The following is a 19,793-nucleotide window of genomic DNA, read 5'->3' on the forward strand; positions in this document are numbered from 1 at the left end:
TGATTCAAGGAAAGACGTTACAATTTCCGAAGAAACACAGTCAACAGCCGTGAACTACATTCTCGGACACATTCATCTTCATTGTGGGCTCGCCGTGCAAACAAAAATGATGCAAAATTCACCATTTTATACGCCTTCCAGATATAAGCAGACTTTTTCCGTGACCCAGACTTAAAATCAATAGAGTAGGAATTTCTAGAAGTTGTACTATGAACTAAGAAAATCATATTGAAATCGTATATGTAATCCAAATAAACTACTTAGTGTATACATACATATATTAAAAAAAATTGTTAACGAGAATAAAAGTGACGTGAGACTATAAATTGGAAACAAAACATATTGCCTGTACGAGGAATATTCGATAACTACGTGGCCTTACACAGAAATGGCGTGATTTCGGAGAAATCTTTACTCGCAATCGCTCAGTAATCTATGGATTTCTAACATTCAAAACAATCTGGAAGTGACTTATTTTTATTTTCTTTCTACGCTAGCTAGGAAAGCACCCTTATCGGCTGGCTTATGTCACTTTCCTTACATGCCAATGTTACTGTCATTTATATATACATCAAGATAATTTATCAAATTATATTACGTTATTATATGTATTATTTGAAACTTAATTATGTTGTTCATAATATTCAAAATTAATAGGAACACTGTAAAAGGCTTCTCCCTGAACTAGATTTGCATCTCATAGAAAACATTTGTAAAGTACAAAAAGTTGTACTTTACACTCAACACCTTAGGGTATATATATATATATATATATATGTATATATATTATATATATACAGTAAAACCTCTGTTAACCGAAATAATTAGGGGGGAGGCCGTTTCGGATAACAAGAATTTCGGTTAAAAATAACATTGTGTTTTCCAGTATTCTTGGTCAAAGTATTGGTATTAAAAAATACTATGAGGTGATTTCGTAATGTTTTCTGATAAGTAAATAAGAAAAAAGTAATAAAATTAAGGAAAATGAACAAGTTTAACATGCTTCTTTAAAGAAATTTTTTATTTTCTTTTGCGTTTTCGTTTGACATCGATGTTTTGCAGCTATATCTCTCCATCGTTCATTTGCAGAACGTCATGAGTTTGCCTCATTCGATTGTTCGACGAAACGTAAAGCAATCTGAAAAGGACACAACTTTATGCAATGACAACAAAAATTAAGAACCTAGTCGTGTCTCTAACTAATTAGGCCTACTTGCATAAAATTCTTACCACAAGAACCATATCAATGATGTCCTGGTCGATGAATTCACTTTCTGAGTCATCGGCTGCTAATCACTCACGTATCTCTTCTTGGTTAATTTCGTCACATCCCGGCAAATTTTTTATTAAAGGTTTAATTTCTTCTGTCGTTTCTTACCATTTTCTTCTTCAGGATCGTCAATAAAAATCTAATCAAAGATTTTGTTCCAGCATTTTTCCAAAGTTGAAGATTTGATCTTGGCCCACCACTCAGCACACCAATAACGAAACAACATGTTTCATTGTTAAAGATTTGAGAATTTGAGAATGTCTTAAGAATGCTCCTCTATAATGTCTCTTGAATGTCTCTATTACTCCCTGGTCTAACGGCTGAATTAAGCTCGTGACATTCGGTGGCAAAAATCTGACAACTGTAACTAGTTTGTATATTTTGGGGGTGAGTTGGCGCATTGTCAACAAGCAAGAATTCGTTGACGGGAAGGTTTTTTGATTTAAAAAAGGATTTTACACTTGGGACGAATTCATTTTCGAACCATTCTGAAAATAAAGTGGTAGACATCCATGAGCTTTTTTGGCTTCTATAAAAAACTGGAAGTGCTTTTTCGGAAATATCTTTTAGAGCTCTTAGTTTTTTTTGATTTCCCAACACACATAGGCAGCAATCGGTGAGGGAAATTAATGGAATTGTTACGTTTTGCGATAAAAATTTACTTAATATTGGCGAAATTATTGAAACTGTCAGCCGTTTTGGTTAAACGATGTTTCGGTTAAGGGAGGTTTTACTGTATATGTATTATAATGCATGACCAAATCGACAGCTCACAATTATTGGAAATCATCCTTGATAGTGTTAAAGAAATCGAAGGCCCACAACAACAAAATAAACATAGAAAACTGTCTGATAAAACCAAAATGATGCTAAACAAAGAAGGAAAATGAAAATAAGTCGCAACATACAGAGAATACAATACACAGAATTTTGTAAGACAATGAGGACAAGTATTAAGAAAGAAAAGACATAAGAAAATACAAGTCACTGAATGACACTGAATAACGAAATAAAAAAACTATTTGTCGATGGTTTTATAAATATTATAACAGCCCAAACAAAAGGGATTTAAGGGAAAAACGATGTCAGTACGGAAGTTATGAAACTTAGCAACCAATGAGAGAAAAACTGTCTCATTTGGTGAAGCAAACAGTGATTTTCGTTCAAATCTGCGGTTTAAATCGTCAAAATTAATTAATTGAATTTTGAATTACGGTCTCGTTCGAACTTTTTCCCAGATTTGGCTTCCTGCGATTATCTTAAGTTTTGAAGCCTGAAAAAATTGCTCGGAAGTAAGATATTTTTTTCAAATTTCAACGCAATCGCTGTTTTAAAAACCTCTGTCGAGAATTTGAATTAATTTATCTACAATAAGAGCATTGAAATCTTACATTCTTACTTGACAAAGTTGTCGAACACGCCTCGTATTATTTTCATAATTAATTTCCGTTTTATGGTTTTCCATGCAAATATCAATTTTCGAGAAGATATATGTAAATTATGTTTACTATATTCCACCAGGTATGAATATATTTCAATGTGAAGGTCATTGAAAAAAAAAACGTATTTTCTGGTGATTTTTTCTATATCAGTTGGAAATAGAGCGTAGACTAGAAATAGACTATATATATATATATATATATATATATATATATATATATATATATATATATATATATATATATATATATATATATATATATATATATATATATATATATATATATATATATATATATATATATACATACATACATATATAATGAATCGGTTGCACATGTGAGTTCATTTCAACAAAGGTTATAGAAATAAACATTCGACAATTAGTTTATTGTACCTCGGACGACCGGTTTTAAACACTAACCTTTGCTGTTCATCGTCATGTCTCCGTTACTTAAATGCTAAAATTGGGAAATTCCATCTATTAGAATTAAAATAATTGTAATAGATGCACTACATTTGGACTTACACTTACAAATGTAGTGCATCTATTATAATTATTTTAATGTGTGTAGTGGCTTGATATCTTTTTTAATATAACTCTATTAAACCACGTCGAATTTAGGTATACCGAGATTTTGATTTCCTCTCTGAAGGCTTCATCAGGATTTCAGGTTTTCCGAGGTTTCAACTTACCGAGTTCCCAGATCATTTTAATAGTATAATCTTAACTGCAGTATTGCTGTTTATAGTCGGTGACGGTTCATTTATATCGTAGATGGTGGTGTTTTTCATATATCTTCCATTTAATCTCAATCCAAAGAATCAGATCGGCATCGTAACTTTTTCTTCTTTGTTAAAGATGTCACTGAAAAAATCGATAAAATTCTCAAGCCAAATGTAATAAAGACCATATTTTTCCTTTAAGCAAAAACTTTCATTCCTTGTTCGATCTGTTTAAGACAATATACCAAACGAACAACACTGAGTTTATGAAATTCCTTGTGCAGACTCTCCATCATCATGCATAGACCAAACCAATCAAAGAATCCAAAATAGAATCTATGAACATTCCAGTTCGCAATTTCTATTCACTTTCAGCCCTAGGCCACCATTAACTCAATACAGGTCACAACATTGGTTGTGAAAATTCCAACACTAAAGGCTCCATCACTTTATATGAACAAAGAAATATCTAAGAAGCCATTTAGATCGGAAAACACCCTAATTGTCGTAATAAAAGAGATGGCGGCACCATTTTCTTGTTTTCTTGTTTTTCCCAATTCTCTTTTTACAGTTTTATTTTCTCTAAAAGTGTTTAATAGCCGATCGTAAAATATTTTATTGCTTTGGGATTTACAAAACTATAATGCAATAAAATCATCTCCCATCGCTTAAAATTACTATAGAAAGCTCGTTTTTTCCTAAACATAATCATCTTGTCCTCAGTAGGACAATCATACGTCGATGCTCTCTACGCAGTTAAGACAATCACATTCACTCTCTACGTACATAATATATCTCGCCTTAGTTATAACACACACAATATATTTCTTACAAGTTAACGCACCACGCAGTCTACGTATTGTGGCGTTGTCATGAAGAAGTGACAAACCACGAGTCAATATTGCCTTCCTTTTGTATTTATTTTGTAAGTACCAATATTTTTCTTTCTGAAAACTAAACGAAAATAAATATCTTGGCTAATACGAAGTAATTATGACGTTTGTTTATTTGGATAATTAGAAAGTCCTCTGGTGCGAAGATTAAAATTTCTCTATCTTGAACAGATCTTATAGTCTGTTATAGTAGAACTTTATGGCCGTCCCTCATATAAGCAACAGATCACATTTATTGGCCTATTTTGGAAAGAAAATACGATTCTAATTAACAAGACATTAATTGACTCTAAAACGACTACATTTAAAGAGTATAAACTTAGTGTACGAGAAACACGAAAAATCAATAAGTCTGCCGGACTTATTGATGTCTCAAGATAAATTTAAACAAGCATTCATTATGTATATACTTGTCAAAGTATATGATTTAAACTGTTCGGTGACCTTTGTTGTGATGGCATATTATTCGTCTATACCTGAAACGATTTATATGTAGAAAGTTGTCCTATATACACCATTTAATTCATAACGGCTCGTATAATTGTCTAACGGTATGATCGACTCTTTCCGGACTCCAGTGTGATTTAAACAGAATAAAAAATTTGCGATGATTTGGAATCATAATAAATATTTTGTTATATTCACAATGTTAGTTTTTAGTTCAAATAATTTTTTTATAATTATAACAATTTATAATAACATGCAGTTCTTTTAAGAAGTTAAAAGAAACGTATTCATTCTCATTTCTCATATTTGGTGCCGAACACTACAGCTGGATTAATTTCTGCGGTCAGGTAAATGAAAATTACTAAGTTCTCGGGAAGAACCGCGTTGAGAATTTAAAACTCGATGTTTCAGCACCCATTTTGGAGATATTATCAAGAGGAATATACTTCCGTTCGAGGTCGGGATCTCAATCTTCCCTCACTCGTGACATACCAGTATTTTGTTCCCCAGAAATACGAGAACCGTCAAACGGCACTGAGGTCTCAATCTGCCTACTCCCTCAGTGCCGAAATATATATATATATATATATATTGACTCTTTGGCAGAGTAGAGGTCGCTCAATATTCCTTGAGCTTTTTTAATCCATTTAACGCTGTGGATTAGTCTGCATATATTCTTTAAGCTATTTGTCAAAGATTAGCATGTGTTTTTGCTTTGCCTACTATCTTTTTCCACTCTCTCCGGTCCTGAATCTGTTCTCTCCAGTTTGCAATTTCCATCTTTTATATATCCTCTAGTAGTTGGTCCTTCCATCTTATTTTTAGTATTCCTTTTGGTCTGTTTATTGCTGGTTTCCAGTTTATTATCTTCCTAATTAGTGCGTCTTCTTCTCTTCTTTGTATGTGTCCAAACCATCTCAGTTTTCTACTTCTTTATCAAGTAAAAAGTTTACATCCTATCATTTGATCTTACAATTTCTACTCTCATTTTATCCATTAGAAATTAGTTAAGTTCCATTCCTTGTGTTACTCTTCCCCACATCACGCATTTTGTATCTTTTACCTAGTTCTTTCGCATTTTGTTCTTTTCTCTTCTTTAAGGGCATTCACCAACCCCATACTCTTATCTGCTGTATTTCCAAGATTTCAAAACCCTATCCTGATTTTTCTAACCTGCAATGGTATTTCCTCTGGGATAGTTACCCAGAAATCGAAAGAGAGGCTCTTTTTGTTTTCTGAACATTTTATTTCAGAATTGGATCGAAATTGATCGAGAGTAGTGAATCGATGTCAAGAACCGCTATTCTATGACGCAACCGTGACGACGCCATCTTGTGGCGCTAGTAGTTCCGGGACGCTCGCTTCAGCATTTTACTGTAGAGAAAAAAAAGTAATATACGCCAATATGGAAGCTTCACTTCAATAAATATTTATTTATTAACTTGTTTAAACAAATTACTGGGTTAAATAAAAAATTCACAAATTCACTAATTGAATTTTTATAATCTATGAAACGAGGTACCCCAAATTGAAAAAAAAAACATAAATTTTCGTTCAATATAACAGGAGATATTGCGACTTTTATAAATTTGAATTTATGAATTCAGTTTTTGAAATAGTGAAATCGAAAAATAAAATCGTATTCCAAGGGTCCTAGGACAACATTTCGAATAAAAAAAACTTCCTATATATGTTGATGCTGTTATTTTAAACGTTTATAAGCCTGAAATCACAGTACCTTTGTAAATCTATTTTACAATATTTATCATAATTTTTTTATCTGGTAAGTGATTTAATCTGATAAAGTAAGCCTTTCTCTTCAATTTTGTGCTTTCAGAGTTCATGTCGACCTAATAGTGTACATATGCATAATAACGTTGTAGATAATAGCCTTCTGGGGTAAACAATTTCAATTTTGGAATAACTGTTACGTGAAACTACTTGAAATTTTTATAGCTGAAAACATGTCTATCGCGCAAAATTAAAGTTTTTTGTGCATTTTTTTAGAAAAATTAATTAATCGTTTTCAAAAAATCGACTTTTGAAGCTATTTTGGCAATAATTAAGCTATAAATTAACAAAAATAACTTTACAAGCTCTCATTTTAAAGTATTTTCTCTGCCTTTTCAGTAAAAGTGCATCACTTTTCCATATAACCTACCGGTCTTTACGTTTAGTATTTAAAATCAAATAGAGATCTTACATTGTTTATAGTAAAAAATGACGTTTAATCTTTTGCATATTTTGTTTATTACATATTGATACAACTAAATTTATCAAAAGCAGTTTTTGATACCTGTATCACAGAGTATCATGAAAAAGACTTTTTATTTCTCAATTTCTCTGGTCTACCAGCACGATTTGGCCTATAACACATTACCAATGCACCCAAAGTGCAGTATTACCCCGCATCCCAAAATGCAGTGTTACCACGCATTCGATTATATTTTTTCTGTCCAGGCCGAAATTGCTACATGAAAGGCGACTTTCCAGTCAGTCGGTGTATTGTTGTCCGTATCGGATATACAAAATTACATTGCAGTGTATATATGCCATCATTATTCTGACATTGCAGTCCTCAAAAATTTCTGTCTTTCAATTGGGGCACATAACTGCCAGAAAAATGCACTGATCGAATTGAAAGCATGTTCCGCATTGCGAAATATTTGATGTTTTTTATGTTTCTTTAGACGAGATTTTTTTCTAGCAGTTAAAGTTTTCGGTGGTCCACGCTGTAAATAACTGAAACTCATTAAATAAATTACTGTAATTCGAATCGAAGATACATAAAAACATATAATAGAGTTTGAACGTCTAGACACGAACATTATTTACTGTCTTACAAATTATATTGTATATTACTAATCCTTAATGTACGCCATCGTTTATGTTGCAGGAGCTGAAAAAACACCGGGTAACGGCCGTAGTGAGAGTGTGCGAACCGTCGTACAAAGTGGAGGAGCTAAACAACCAGAATATTGAAGTCTTCGACCTAGGCTACGACGACGGCACCTTTCCGCCAACTAAAATAGTCGATGAATGGTTCAAGATTCTTAAAAAACAGTTCAATGACAATCCCGATTGCTGCGTAGCCGTTCATTGCATCGCTGGGCTGGGGAGAGCTCCTGTCATGGTGGCTCTGGCTCTTATTGAGCTTGGACTTAAATACGAGGAGGCTGTTGAGTTGATTAGAGAGTAAGTATATTTTGTTATAGAAAATACTTTTTCTATATTTGGCATTTGAAATTCAACGCTATTAAAAAGATAAAAAATGAAAAAAAAAATTAGTCATAATAAAAACCTTAAATTACAATTTATAAAAGAAGCAAAAACATCGCAGATTTCATTAACGAATCTTCCATGCAATATCCTGTAGGACATCCGATGCTTCCTTGTACTGTTCTTGACAAGTTCGGTTCTAGTGGTCGTGTGAACTATTGATCCAGATCGTGCCAGTATTATCTTAAAAGTGGCTATCATACCACGTAACTCGAAGCAACACTTCCTTTTTAATCCCACACCGCAGGAATAACTAGTAGCCATATTTCGAAAGCCTCAATTTCCTTGCAGGTAGCGTCTTTGAGAGTCTATGACTCAACTCCGTACAACAGAAAAGATATAACATCGTAGTAACCTGGAGGAGAATCGAGAACATCAACATGTAAAGTATTTACAGATATAAAATTTGATGGGAAAGAACACTTGATGGATAAACGTAAAGAGCAGAGACGATGTCCATGGAAAATTGTAAATCTAAACCACTAACATATTAGGGAAAATGTCCTGTACCATTCTGTACAATAAAACATAAATTTATTTTTATTAGACGCAAGTAAAAATGGTAACTCCCATAACTGTTTTTAACTCCTTCATATATACTTGCAATTATGATAATACTAACGCCCAGTGATCTATTTATAGGTCGGGTCAAAATTCAAAAATGGAAATATATAAAATAGATTCATGAATATTTTTATATTAAGATCAATATTACTGATAATTATGTATATGTTTGAAATTAAAAAAATAATAATTTAGGCATTAATGGGTTACTCCTCCTGCGGTCCACTCCTCTGTTATTGATACTTTCTCATTGTTTTACAATAATCAACTATATCACGACGCTACTGGAACCGGCTAAATAATGGCTGGCTATCTGCGCAAGCCAGGTGCGCATACTTATAAATTTTGCGAGTTAACTGGATTGTTTCAGATTCTGTGGTATCCGTAACAATATTATACTTCATACAGACGAATCAGATAAACCAAGGCAGTGGCGGACTTCATATTTTCTTAAGTTAAAGCAATAATTCTTTCACTCCCAAGGATTTTGTTGTTTTGGGGATATAAAACTGAATCTGTTTGAAATTTCTACTAGTCGGTATTAATGTACAATGAAACATAATATAGTATCTGTATCTGTATTAAATTTAATCTATATGACGAATTCTACACAAAATATCTACTTTTTTGATGTCAAAAACATTGATTTTGAAATTTGAGAGCACACTCTTAAGACCATTTTTTTTTTATTCTTTAGTACTCAAAACTGAAAAAAATAGTGCCGCCACCCGGAACGAGGGTAATCGTGCCTTTTTTGCGAGATTTCAAAAATTGAATTAGTAAAAAATGGTGATTTTGGAGTATACAAATGATGCCACTTAAAATCACTGTAGAGTATGTTCAAAAGCACCTACAAACCTTTTTAGAAAACAAAAATGAAGGCCATTTTTATACTTTTAATATAATGCTTTTGTTTTTCACTTCAGTCGCAATCTACAGAGTGAGTTTTAAGTATGTAACCCCTTAATTATCTCGGAAACAGCTTGCTATAGAATTTGGTGCATAAGTGTCGGTAATGCGGACGATATTATGCTGGTATTTACATTGTTGTCAGATATTCAGTTTTTCTGGAAATATAATGAATTTTCTTATTTCAAATGAATCATCCTGTATATTTTTGTCTTTGGAAGTTCTTAAGAAATACTTATTATTTTTCATATTATGTTTCCTATACCAAAATGCCTTAATTTCGAGTTATTTCTACATTTACATTATCTTCGCCGAAGTTTAAATAATATATTTAGATGGCTATGACTGTTACAATAACAACTTTGACGTTTCAATAAATTAGTATTGTTATACAGTGTGTCCGTAGAGTATGGAATAAATTTGATATTTCCTAAATGAAAAGCCTTTTTAAAAAAATCTAAAACACGTCGATTTTTAAATTTAATTTTCTACATTTTACAATAAAATTTCATTATACAAGGTGATACACACTACAGTGATGACGTCATCGGCTCTTTTTTTCAATGTAACACCCTGTATTTTAGGATATTTTTAGATAGATAAGAATGAGCTGATTCCAAAAAAGTATAATACAGGGGGTCTAACGAATATAATGTGAAAGATATGCGCTTAGAAAATTAATTTTTATTGATTTCTAATATTAATGAATTATAAATAAATTATAATAAATAACTTGAAAGTAATCCGGTAATTAATACATGACTTAATCTTAAATGTTCGAATTGTAGCCCACAGAAATTGTTGTATTTGACAGTAAACCAAAGGTTGTACAAATTCTTGTAGAACCTTGTTTATGCTTTCTTGAGAATTATTGTTTATTTCTTTACGAATTCTTGTTTTTAAGTCTCCAATATTCGCAGGTTTCGTTTTTTAAACAACATTCTTTAAATGACCCCACATAAAATGATCCAAAGGATTGAGGTCTGGCGACCTCGCTGGCCATTCAATATGTCCACGTCTTCCAATGCACTTCCACGTCTTTCCATCCTGTTGAAATCATAAACTTTTATCAATACCTCCAAGATTAATTGTACTGGGGAATAAATTAACTAAAGTAGGTACGAGATACCCACTTAAAAACTGAAGGTATGCTGGTCCGTTTAAATTACCTTCGAAATAGTAGGATCCAATGATTTTATTTCTTACAATGCCAGCCCATACGTTTACCTTTTGCGGGTATTGTGTATGTTCCCGCATCCAGTTGGAGTTTTCTTTTGCCCAGTATCTACAATTCTGACGGTTGACCTCGCCATTTAATTTGAATATAGCCTCATCAGAAAAAATAATATTTTAAACCAAGAGAGGATTTTGGTGGCTGTTATCCATCATTATTTCGCAAAATTGTATTCTTTTATCTGGATCATCCTTGTTTAATTCCTGTACAACTGTGCATTTTACTTACTTTACTTACTTTTACGTACTTTGTGTACCGTTGTTTTACATCGGGATCACTACTAACCTTACGAACAGAAGTATGCGCATCTTTTCAAAAGCAAGTAGAACATCTAATGTTATAACATAATTTACAGAGGGACGACCTGATTTGCGTGCAATTTCAACCGTACCAGTTTCTCGAAATACCTTTTCAATCTTACTTACTGTTGACTGCGTGATGGGTATTTGTGGATATTTATCATTAAATAAATTACACACTTCCAACTGAGTTTGCGATTTGTCTCCATACCCAATCATCATGAGTATTTCAATTCTTTGCTTTACACTCAAATTCATTTCTACTTAAAATAAATTCTAAGCAATAATACAGAACATTCACGAATCAGTACAATTATGTGACTACTTAATTGTTATTGAACGTTACTAAAAATAATTACAGTTTACCAAAAACTAGAAGTAGGCTACTTTTTTGCAATTGATAATAAATAATTTATTTTCTAAGCGCATATCTTTTAAATTATATCCATTAGACCCGAGTATTATACTTTTTTGAAATCAGCTCATTTTTATCTATCTAAAAATGTCCTAAAATACAGGGTGTTACATTTAAAAAAAGAGCCGATGACGTCATCACTGTAATGTGTATCACCTTGTATAATGAAATTTTATTGTAAAGTGTAGAACATTAAATTTAAAAATCGACGTGTTTTAAATTTTTTTAAAAAGGCTTTTCATTTAGGAAATATTGAATGTATTCCATACTTTACGGACACACTGTATGTGTCTATTTAAAGTCACAATGGATTGTATACCCGACACAGAGTGAAATGAAATTTTAATACTAGAAGATGGTGATATGCGTAGAAGTAAGTCAACAAGAAACGTTTAATATCTTTAATAATTTATATGCTAACCGAAATTCCTTAACAAGATCTACTGTCAATAAATTAGTAAAAAAGTTTAACGAAACTAGTTCACTAAAACATTTATCGAAATCAGTATACAGAAAAAATGTTTGTGTCCTGTTAGAAGGTGATCCTCACTTGGATACTAGACAAAAAATATCCAGGGAATTTAAGATTTCGCAAACATCGTAATGAAAATTGTACGTGAAAATAAAGTCCATCCATACAAAATACAAAGGATTATTTCAGGAGGACACGGGAGGCCCTTTTTGCTGTACAGGTGCTATTTCAGAGATGCAGGGGTGTGAATTGTGACATATACGTATGCTTTATAGATTACCAGAAGGCATTTGACAGAGTAAAACATGACAAATTAATGACTCTAATGCAAGAAATTGGAATTGACAACAAAGATCTTAGAATTATCAGAAACATTTACTACAATCAAACGGCCAAAATCAAAATAGAAGACCAGTTAACTGATAAAATTGCAATAGAACGTGGAGTACGACAGGGCTGTATTTTGTCTCCATTGTTGTTCAATATTTATTCTGAATGGGTATTTAAGGAAGCTTTAGACGGTTGTGCGAAAGGAATACTAATAAACGGTGAATGGTTGAATAACATTAGATATGCAGATGACACTATAGTTTTTGCCGATAATCTGAATGACTTACAGATATTAACAAATCGCATAACAGAAGTCAGCAACAGATACGGACTAGCTGTTAACATAAAGAAAACCAAATTTATGACAATTAGTAAAAAACCAATACTAAACGCTCAACTTACAATCAACCAACAGAATATCGAAAGAGTCGAGCAATATACATATCTAGGCACCAATTTAAATAGCCAATGGGACCACTCAACAGAAATTAAACAGCGAATAATAAAAGCAAAATCAGCATTCGTTAGAATGAGAACCATTTTCAACAGTCGAGACATATCATTAAAAACAAAATGCCGTCTATTGAACTGCTACATATTCACAGTTCTGCTCTACGGAATGGAAGCATTGACACTGACTGTTGCATCTATGAATCGGCTCGAAGCTTTCGAAATGTGGTGTTATAGGCGCATCTTACGTATATCCTGGGTTGACAGAGTTACTAATGTGAAGGTCCTGCGTAGAATGGGGAAATAATGTGAAATTCTCATGACCGTCAAAACTAAAAAGTTGGAATATCTAGGACATGTAATGAGAAATCAAGAACGTTACGGCCTTCTCCAGCTGAATCTCCAAGGGAAAGTAAATGGTAAGAGAGGACCGGGAAGAAGACGCATTTCCTGGCTTCAAAATTTACGAAAGTGGTATAACACGACTACCACTGAACTGTTCCGCGCTGTAATAAACAAAGTAAAGATAGCCGTGATGATCGCCAACATCCGGAACGGATAGGCACTTTAAGAAGAAGAAGAAGTTCAGGAGTTGTCAGATTATGATTTTGATAGATGTGAAGCGTTTACGGACATAATGATGGGAAGATGTTAAAATCAAAACGATTCAAATTTTCTAAGTAATGTTATGTTTTGCGATGAGGCCACTTTTTTAATTAATGGGAACGTAAATCGGAATAATTGTAGATACTGGTCACGTAATACTCGTAAATCTCGTTGGATTCGTGAATACCACACACAGTATAAAACAACTTGTATTAGCTGGAATAATACGTGACAAAATAATTGGTTCCTTTTTCATTGAGTGAAACTTAAATGGTCCAGCGTATTTAGATTTATTGGAAAATAGTATTATACCTGAGTTGACTCGGTTATTTCCCAATCCAAGTAAATATTTTCAATTACATTTTAATGTAGAAATTTCATTATTCGAAACATTCACGAACAATATCCCAAACGATAATATTTGGTTGCAACAAGATGGGGCTCCACTGCACGATACTCGTCTGTTGAGGCAATCCCTAAATAATGTGTTTCCCAGAAGATGGATTGGAAGGTGGTTTTTATCGAATGGTCCTAAAAACACATGGTTTATAAAACAAAATCTGACAATAATCAGAAATCAAAAGATAAGTTTACCACAGAGATAAGAATAATTAAGCACTCAGGGGTAATATAAAATGTACTGCAAAAATTTAAAAATCATATGGCTTGCACTGAAGTAAACGAACAATATTTTGAGAATCTGCTGTAGTCGCTTTTACTGATTTTCTAAAATTCCTAATTTTTCTACTACTCAAATATTGACATACATATAACATGGTTTTCTGCGCTATGATTTGGATAAGTATTTTACTGCACCAGTTTTGTTAAACTTCTTACTAATTTATGGTCAGTAGACCTTGTTATGATATTATTAGAATAAAATTATTGAAGATTGTTCAAATTAAACGAGTTTATTCATCTAACAATTTAACTTCGCCTAAGATAATGTAAATATAGCAATAACTTCGAAATTATGGCATTTAGGTATAGGGAATATTACACAAAAAAGAATAACTATTTCTTAATGACTTCAAAAAACAAAAAATATACAGAGGGTAATCCATTTGAAATAAGAAAGTTCATTAGATTTCAGAAAGACGGAAAAGATCTGACTACAATGTAAATACCACCATCAATCGGCCGCTTCACAAGACCCTTACACACCAAAATCTATAAAAATCCTCCAAGCCGCTTCCGAGATAATTTAAGCGTTTCATAGTTACCCTGTGCCAACTCACCCTGTAGATTGCGAATGAAGAGAACAACAAAAACATTATTTTGTTTTTGAAATGTTTGGAATGTTTTTGGAATCAAAAAAGTGGATATTTTCTGTGGAATTCGTCATCACTTTCAAATAAATACTACATTTTTATTTCTTATAGAACAAAACGTGTATGAGTGAAGTATGAACAAAGTAGAAAAGTTTAATATTTGGTCAATTTGGTAAAGCAATCAAATCAAATCTTATTAGGAATTAGGTATTAGGAATTAAAAAATATATTTTTATCGTTTCCTTGAACAAAAAATGTTTGATAGTATGATATATTATAAAATTATATGATAATATTGTCATAATAATTCTAGGAAGCTTTCAGTATTATAAATAGACTTATTTAATTTCATAACAAACAATAAAGAAACAGAAAAGAAAACATAGATAGTACCAAATTGCATTTGTTACTTCGAATTTAAAACATAGATAATAAAATACAGTACTTAATTACCTTTTGTGACATAGTTTATTAAATGTTATTATAGGACATACCAAACAAAGTTATGTAAAACAATAGGAGGTAGATGTAAGCTCCACATTTTGAAATTAGTTACAAATATACAGGGTCATCCGTAACAATGTACCGGATCAAAGATGTTTTTTAAATTAAAAACACTTTGACTTATAATCTAAATATTCTCTTCAAGTGATACCATCTATTTAATTGTTCACCAATTTTCTAACATAATATTTCAAGTTACATTACAAATTAACCCCGCATTACAATATAACTTTTCCTTTCTTTTTCTTTAATAGGTTTCTATATTCTATTCTATCCACAAACAATACAGTACAGGTATATACTAGGGATTGTAATCCAGCAACATTATCAGTCCAGCTGGATTTTTGCAAGATTTATCCCGCGCGGATCTAGCAAAATGTGGAATCAAAATAATAAAAACCCGATTTTAATGTTTTTTTTTGTTCATTTATTACTTAAGCTTTTTAATACAAATTAATAAAATAAAAACTCAAAATAAAAATTATCTTAGATGTATATAATCAAATAAGAACGTATAATCAGTCGCAATTCGCAATCAATCTTACAATCAATCAAACTTAAAATGGCTAGAGCAAATGCAACAATTATCATGAGATTAAAAAAAAACTCGTACTCAGTACGCCGTGGAAGTGAAACATAGGGCTTTGCTTGTGTCGGCTGAGAATTGACACGAATGAAATTTTATCCAAATGAACTTATCTGTTGTAAGAGTAGTTCATCATCCAGCCTCAAGAGTCCACTGCTGAACATAGGCCTCTTCCTCATGTTTCCAACCCCGTCTATCTTGCGCCGCTCTTATCCAGTTTTTATTGAGTCTTCTTAAATCGTCAGACCATCTTGTAGGTGGTCGACCGACTCTTCTCTTGTCTTCCCTTGGCCTCCATTCCAATAACCTCTTGGTCCATCGCCCATCTGTCATTCTGCCTATGTGTCGTAGAGTAGTTCATCTGAAGCAAATTACATTGATGGCAATTTTGAGCTGACACAAGTTTATGTTTTTTTTCCATGGCTTACTGAGGACGAGTTTTTTTTGGATATCATGATAAAAATCTGTCTGTATTCTAAATTTCTAAACAACAGAAACATGAATTATTTACTTTTTTGGTAGTGAGACCCTTAAAAAACATATTTTATCTATCGTCTTATCGCCTAACCTACTTCGCACAGATCTGCACATCTAGCCGGTTGCGGAGAAAGTCCTTTCGGCCTCTACGCTGGTCGGTTTTAAGGTCATCAAGTAGTCGTAAACCATGGACAAATGATCGCCTTTCACTCCTTGGGTCTCATAAACGGTCATTTCCTTTTTCAAAATCTTTTCGTAATCTTTTTGAGAACCAGTTTTTTTTTTGTTATAAAAGTTTTCTCTCTCGTTTCAATTCCACTTGTCCTCTTGCACTGTTTCCACAATCACTTGTTTATTTATACGACTTAACAAATTTTTCATTTCTTGTCGCATTGCATTCTTTTTCGGCATGGGGAAATAACCAGGATTGTTTAGTCCTTCGTCATACTTTTTTGGATTTTGTAAGTACACTAATGTACCTGTAACTTCAGAGAGGCACCGTTCCGCGATTCTGTTGCGTAGTGCTTCCGATAGCTCGGCACTAAGGCTGGAGTCCTGGCTATTTAGTTTGACTAAGACAAATTTCAAGGTTGTGTCGGCCGTTATCAAAGTGGACTCTCTTCTGCAAAGAGCTTCTACAGCCAGTTTCACCGGTTGAAGAGTGGCGATCAACTCATTGATTATTTACCACTCGCCAGCAGAGAATTTTATCGCAGAATCAATGTCTATCAACGCTTTATCGATGCAAAATTTTAGGCTGTAGAAACGTTCCAGCATACTGAGCAAACTGTTCCACCTGGTACGGCAGTCAAGAATCAAACTTAATTCCTTGCCTTTCTCTTCCTTGACATATTTTTGCAAGAACATGTCGTCTTTGGTAGGTGATTTTTTGAACGTTTTAACAACTTTTCGTATTTTCATGAGTAGATCGCTGTAACGGGGAATCAATTGGATGTTGGTTCGATTGTTACTGCCAATCCTTCATTCATCTCTGTCTCAATATCTTCATTTTCGTCTTCATATTCATCAGTGTCGTCTATTGCTGCTTGTTCTACTTCTCTTTGAGGTTTCTTTTTATACAACTCGTCTACTACAGCCAAATAATTCCATGTGCATAGCACAGTTGTTGATAGCAAGGCATGAGCTTGCCAACTTTCACCATAACGGATGCGCCGTCGGTTGTGATACCAATGGTGTCGGATACAATCATTAAACCAAGAATTTTCAACCGTTCTGCCACTAATTCAATGCAGTGTTCGGTTGTGCACGAGCCGTGAATTCTGATCAAACCTAGATTAAAATGTTCTGCATTGTGTAAATTGAGATTTATCTATCTCTGATTTTTTTGGGAGGTCTTTTTGTTTACAAGTTTTGTGTCCAAGATTTACTTGGAATTTCTCTGCATACCTGTAAATTATCGCTCTTATAGTGTTCAGAGAAGTTGGTAATTGGAATCCACTTTTTGCGAATAACCGTCTAAGTCGGGTGAGGTACAAAATAAACTCAAGTTAAAACCGTCTTTGCAAACCATGCTAGTAACCATATCTTCTTCAACTTTTTGCTCGGAACTACTTCCTGAATATATTCATTTTTTGACGAGGTTGTAAAATAACGTCTCTTATGGCAGTAATAAAAATTAATAATGACAAGACTTACTGTCACTGTCAAAAGCTATAAGACTTTAAGTATTTTGGCAGTGGCGTAACAAACTATTAAAACCTAAATTACATACATGAAAGAAAAGCAAAAAGAGTGTTCTGCTTTTCTTTACATCGGTACTAAATGCGAGACTAAAATTTGATTTGAAAATTCATGAAGTATACAGTCCTTGTTAAGGGCAGGCCACCATAGAACTTAAGTCAAAGTACTAGAAATGTTTTGGTAAGTCGGCATATAAACAGGCTTATTACAGTTGACGCTTTGAAGGCATAATTAAATTATGGAATATTGCTAGGAACTCATTTTTCTATGTATTGGGGAAAATACATGTACGAACAATATATTTTATCGTATGAATATAAATTATATTTCAGAATATGTTGCATATCGTAACATTCAGCGAATCGTATCATATTTATTAAATAAAAACGTTGGTTGTACATAATAACAAAATTCAAATCAAAATTGACACTATATAAATAACAAACGACCACACAATCCAACTATTTATATAATATTAAAAATAAAAGAAACAGCACAAATAATACAAAATGTTTACTATGTACAATATGTCACATTATAAGGACGGATAAATTTATAGGTTTAGAATAATAATCCAGCGAATCGACAATAATGAATGTTTTTTGTTTTTGTCTGATGTAGGGATTTTTATAAAGTGTATTTTTTGACTCTTTTAATAAACACAATTAATTATGTTAGCTTGTTCTTCAAAGTATTTTTTATTTAAAATTTTACGAATAATTCGTAACAGAGTAACCTAATCTAACCTAACCTAAAAATGAATAAGGACTGCTTAATAGAAGACGACCAAAAGAGAAAAATGTTTTTTTTAAACAATATTCAAAAGTGAAAAAATCATTTTTTTGCCTTTAAAACGGTTTAAACTAGAAAAATGGTTTAAATAAAAATTGTAGATCTTAAAAAGTTCTTCAATTTGCGAGTTTCTAATTTAAAATACATAAGCAATTCACCATTGTGACATAAAGAATATCAACGTTATTATAAATGTTTATAAGCTAAAAAGTCATCCCAATTTTCAAACTGTTTTTTAATTAAATGTTTTTTAATATACCTTAACACTGAAGCTTCAAAGAATCGATTGCAATTTACAAAATACCTGTGGAGTCACTGTTTGGGCAAGTACAGTTGTTTAAATTATCGCTCTCCAGAATAAACAAATTGATAAACTATTTCTTCTATGCGGTTGATTATACCGGTTGATTATACCGGAGTACGGTCATTAATGAGTAATATGAGTAATGAGTTTCCTGCAATGATCCTGGCTGCCACGTCCTTTTCATATTTATTTTCAGATGTTATGATCGGTCCCAGGTACTTGAATTCTTTGACGACTTCAAAGTTGTATTCATTGATTGTTACGTTTTGTCTAACCCTTGGTCTTGGGTTCTTCGTAACCACCATGTACTTGGTCTTGTCCTCGTTGACCTTCAGACCAACTTCCTTGGCTCCGTTTTCGAATAGGGTGAAAACTTCTTTTGCATCTCTGGTGGATTGTGCAATTGTGTCCACGTCATCCGCAAACGCCAATAGTATTTTTGAGCCTTGGGCGGCAAATCCGTTTGTCAGTTGTGGTTGAGCTTTCCTTACCGCATGTTCTAGTGCAAAATTAAATAGCAGGGGAGCGAGAGGATCTCCTTGTCTAAGCCCGGTGTCAATGAGGAATTCCTCCGACGTGGTGCTACCAATTCTGATTCGTGCGGAAGCGTTCTCTGCGCTCACCTGTGCTAATCGTACCAGCTTTCTAGGTACTCCCATTTCTACCATGGTCTCCCACAATGCTTCTCTGCTAACAGAATCGTAAGTTTGTTTAAAGTCCACGAAGATTAGGTGCACATCGCGGTTGAATTCCCAGTTTTTTCCAACACCTGGCGTAGGACGAATATCTGGTCTATGGTCGACCTTCCCGGTCTGAATACGCTT

At 33.0% G+C, this 19,793-nt stretch overlaps 1 protein-coding gene across 3 annotated transcripts in view; it reads left to right on the forward strand.

The window, feature by feature from the left end:
* Positions 1 to 19,793, forward strand: part of PRL-1 (protein-tyrosine phosphatase 4A family member PRL-1) — a 134,868-nt gene that overhangs the window by 99,027 nt on the left and 16,048 nt on the right. For all 3 annotated transcript variants that reach the window (XM_072546638.1, XM_072546640.1, XM_072546639.1), the window contains exon 3: positions 7,673 to 7,971. In XM_072546638.1, the coding sequence (XP_072402739.1) occupies positions 7,673 to 7,971 (299 nt within the window). The remainder of the gene's footprint in view (positions 1 to 7,672; positions 7,972 to 19,793) is intronic.

Source organism: Diabrotica undecimpunctata, chromosome 10 (assembly GCF_040954645.1).
Source record: "Diabrotica undecimpunctata isolate CICGRU chromosome 10, icDiaUnde3, whole genome shotgun sequence".
In the NCBI taxonomy this organism is placed as follows: domain Eukaryota; kingdom Metazoa; phylum Arthropoda; class Insecta; order Coleoptera; family Chrysomelidae; genus Diabrotica; species Diabrotica undecimpunctata.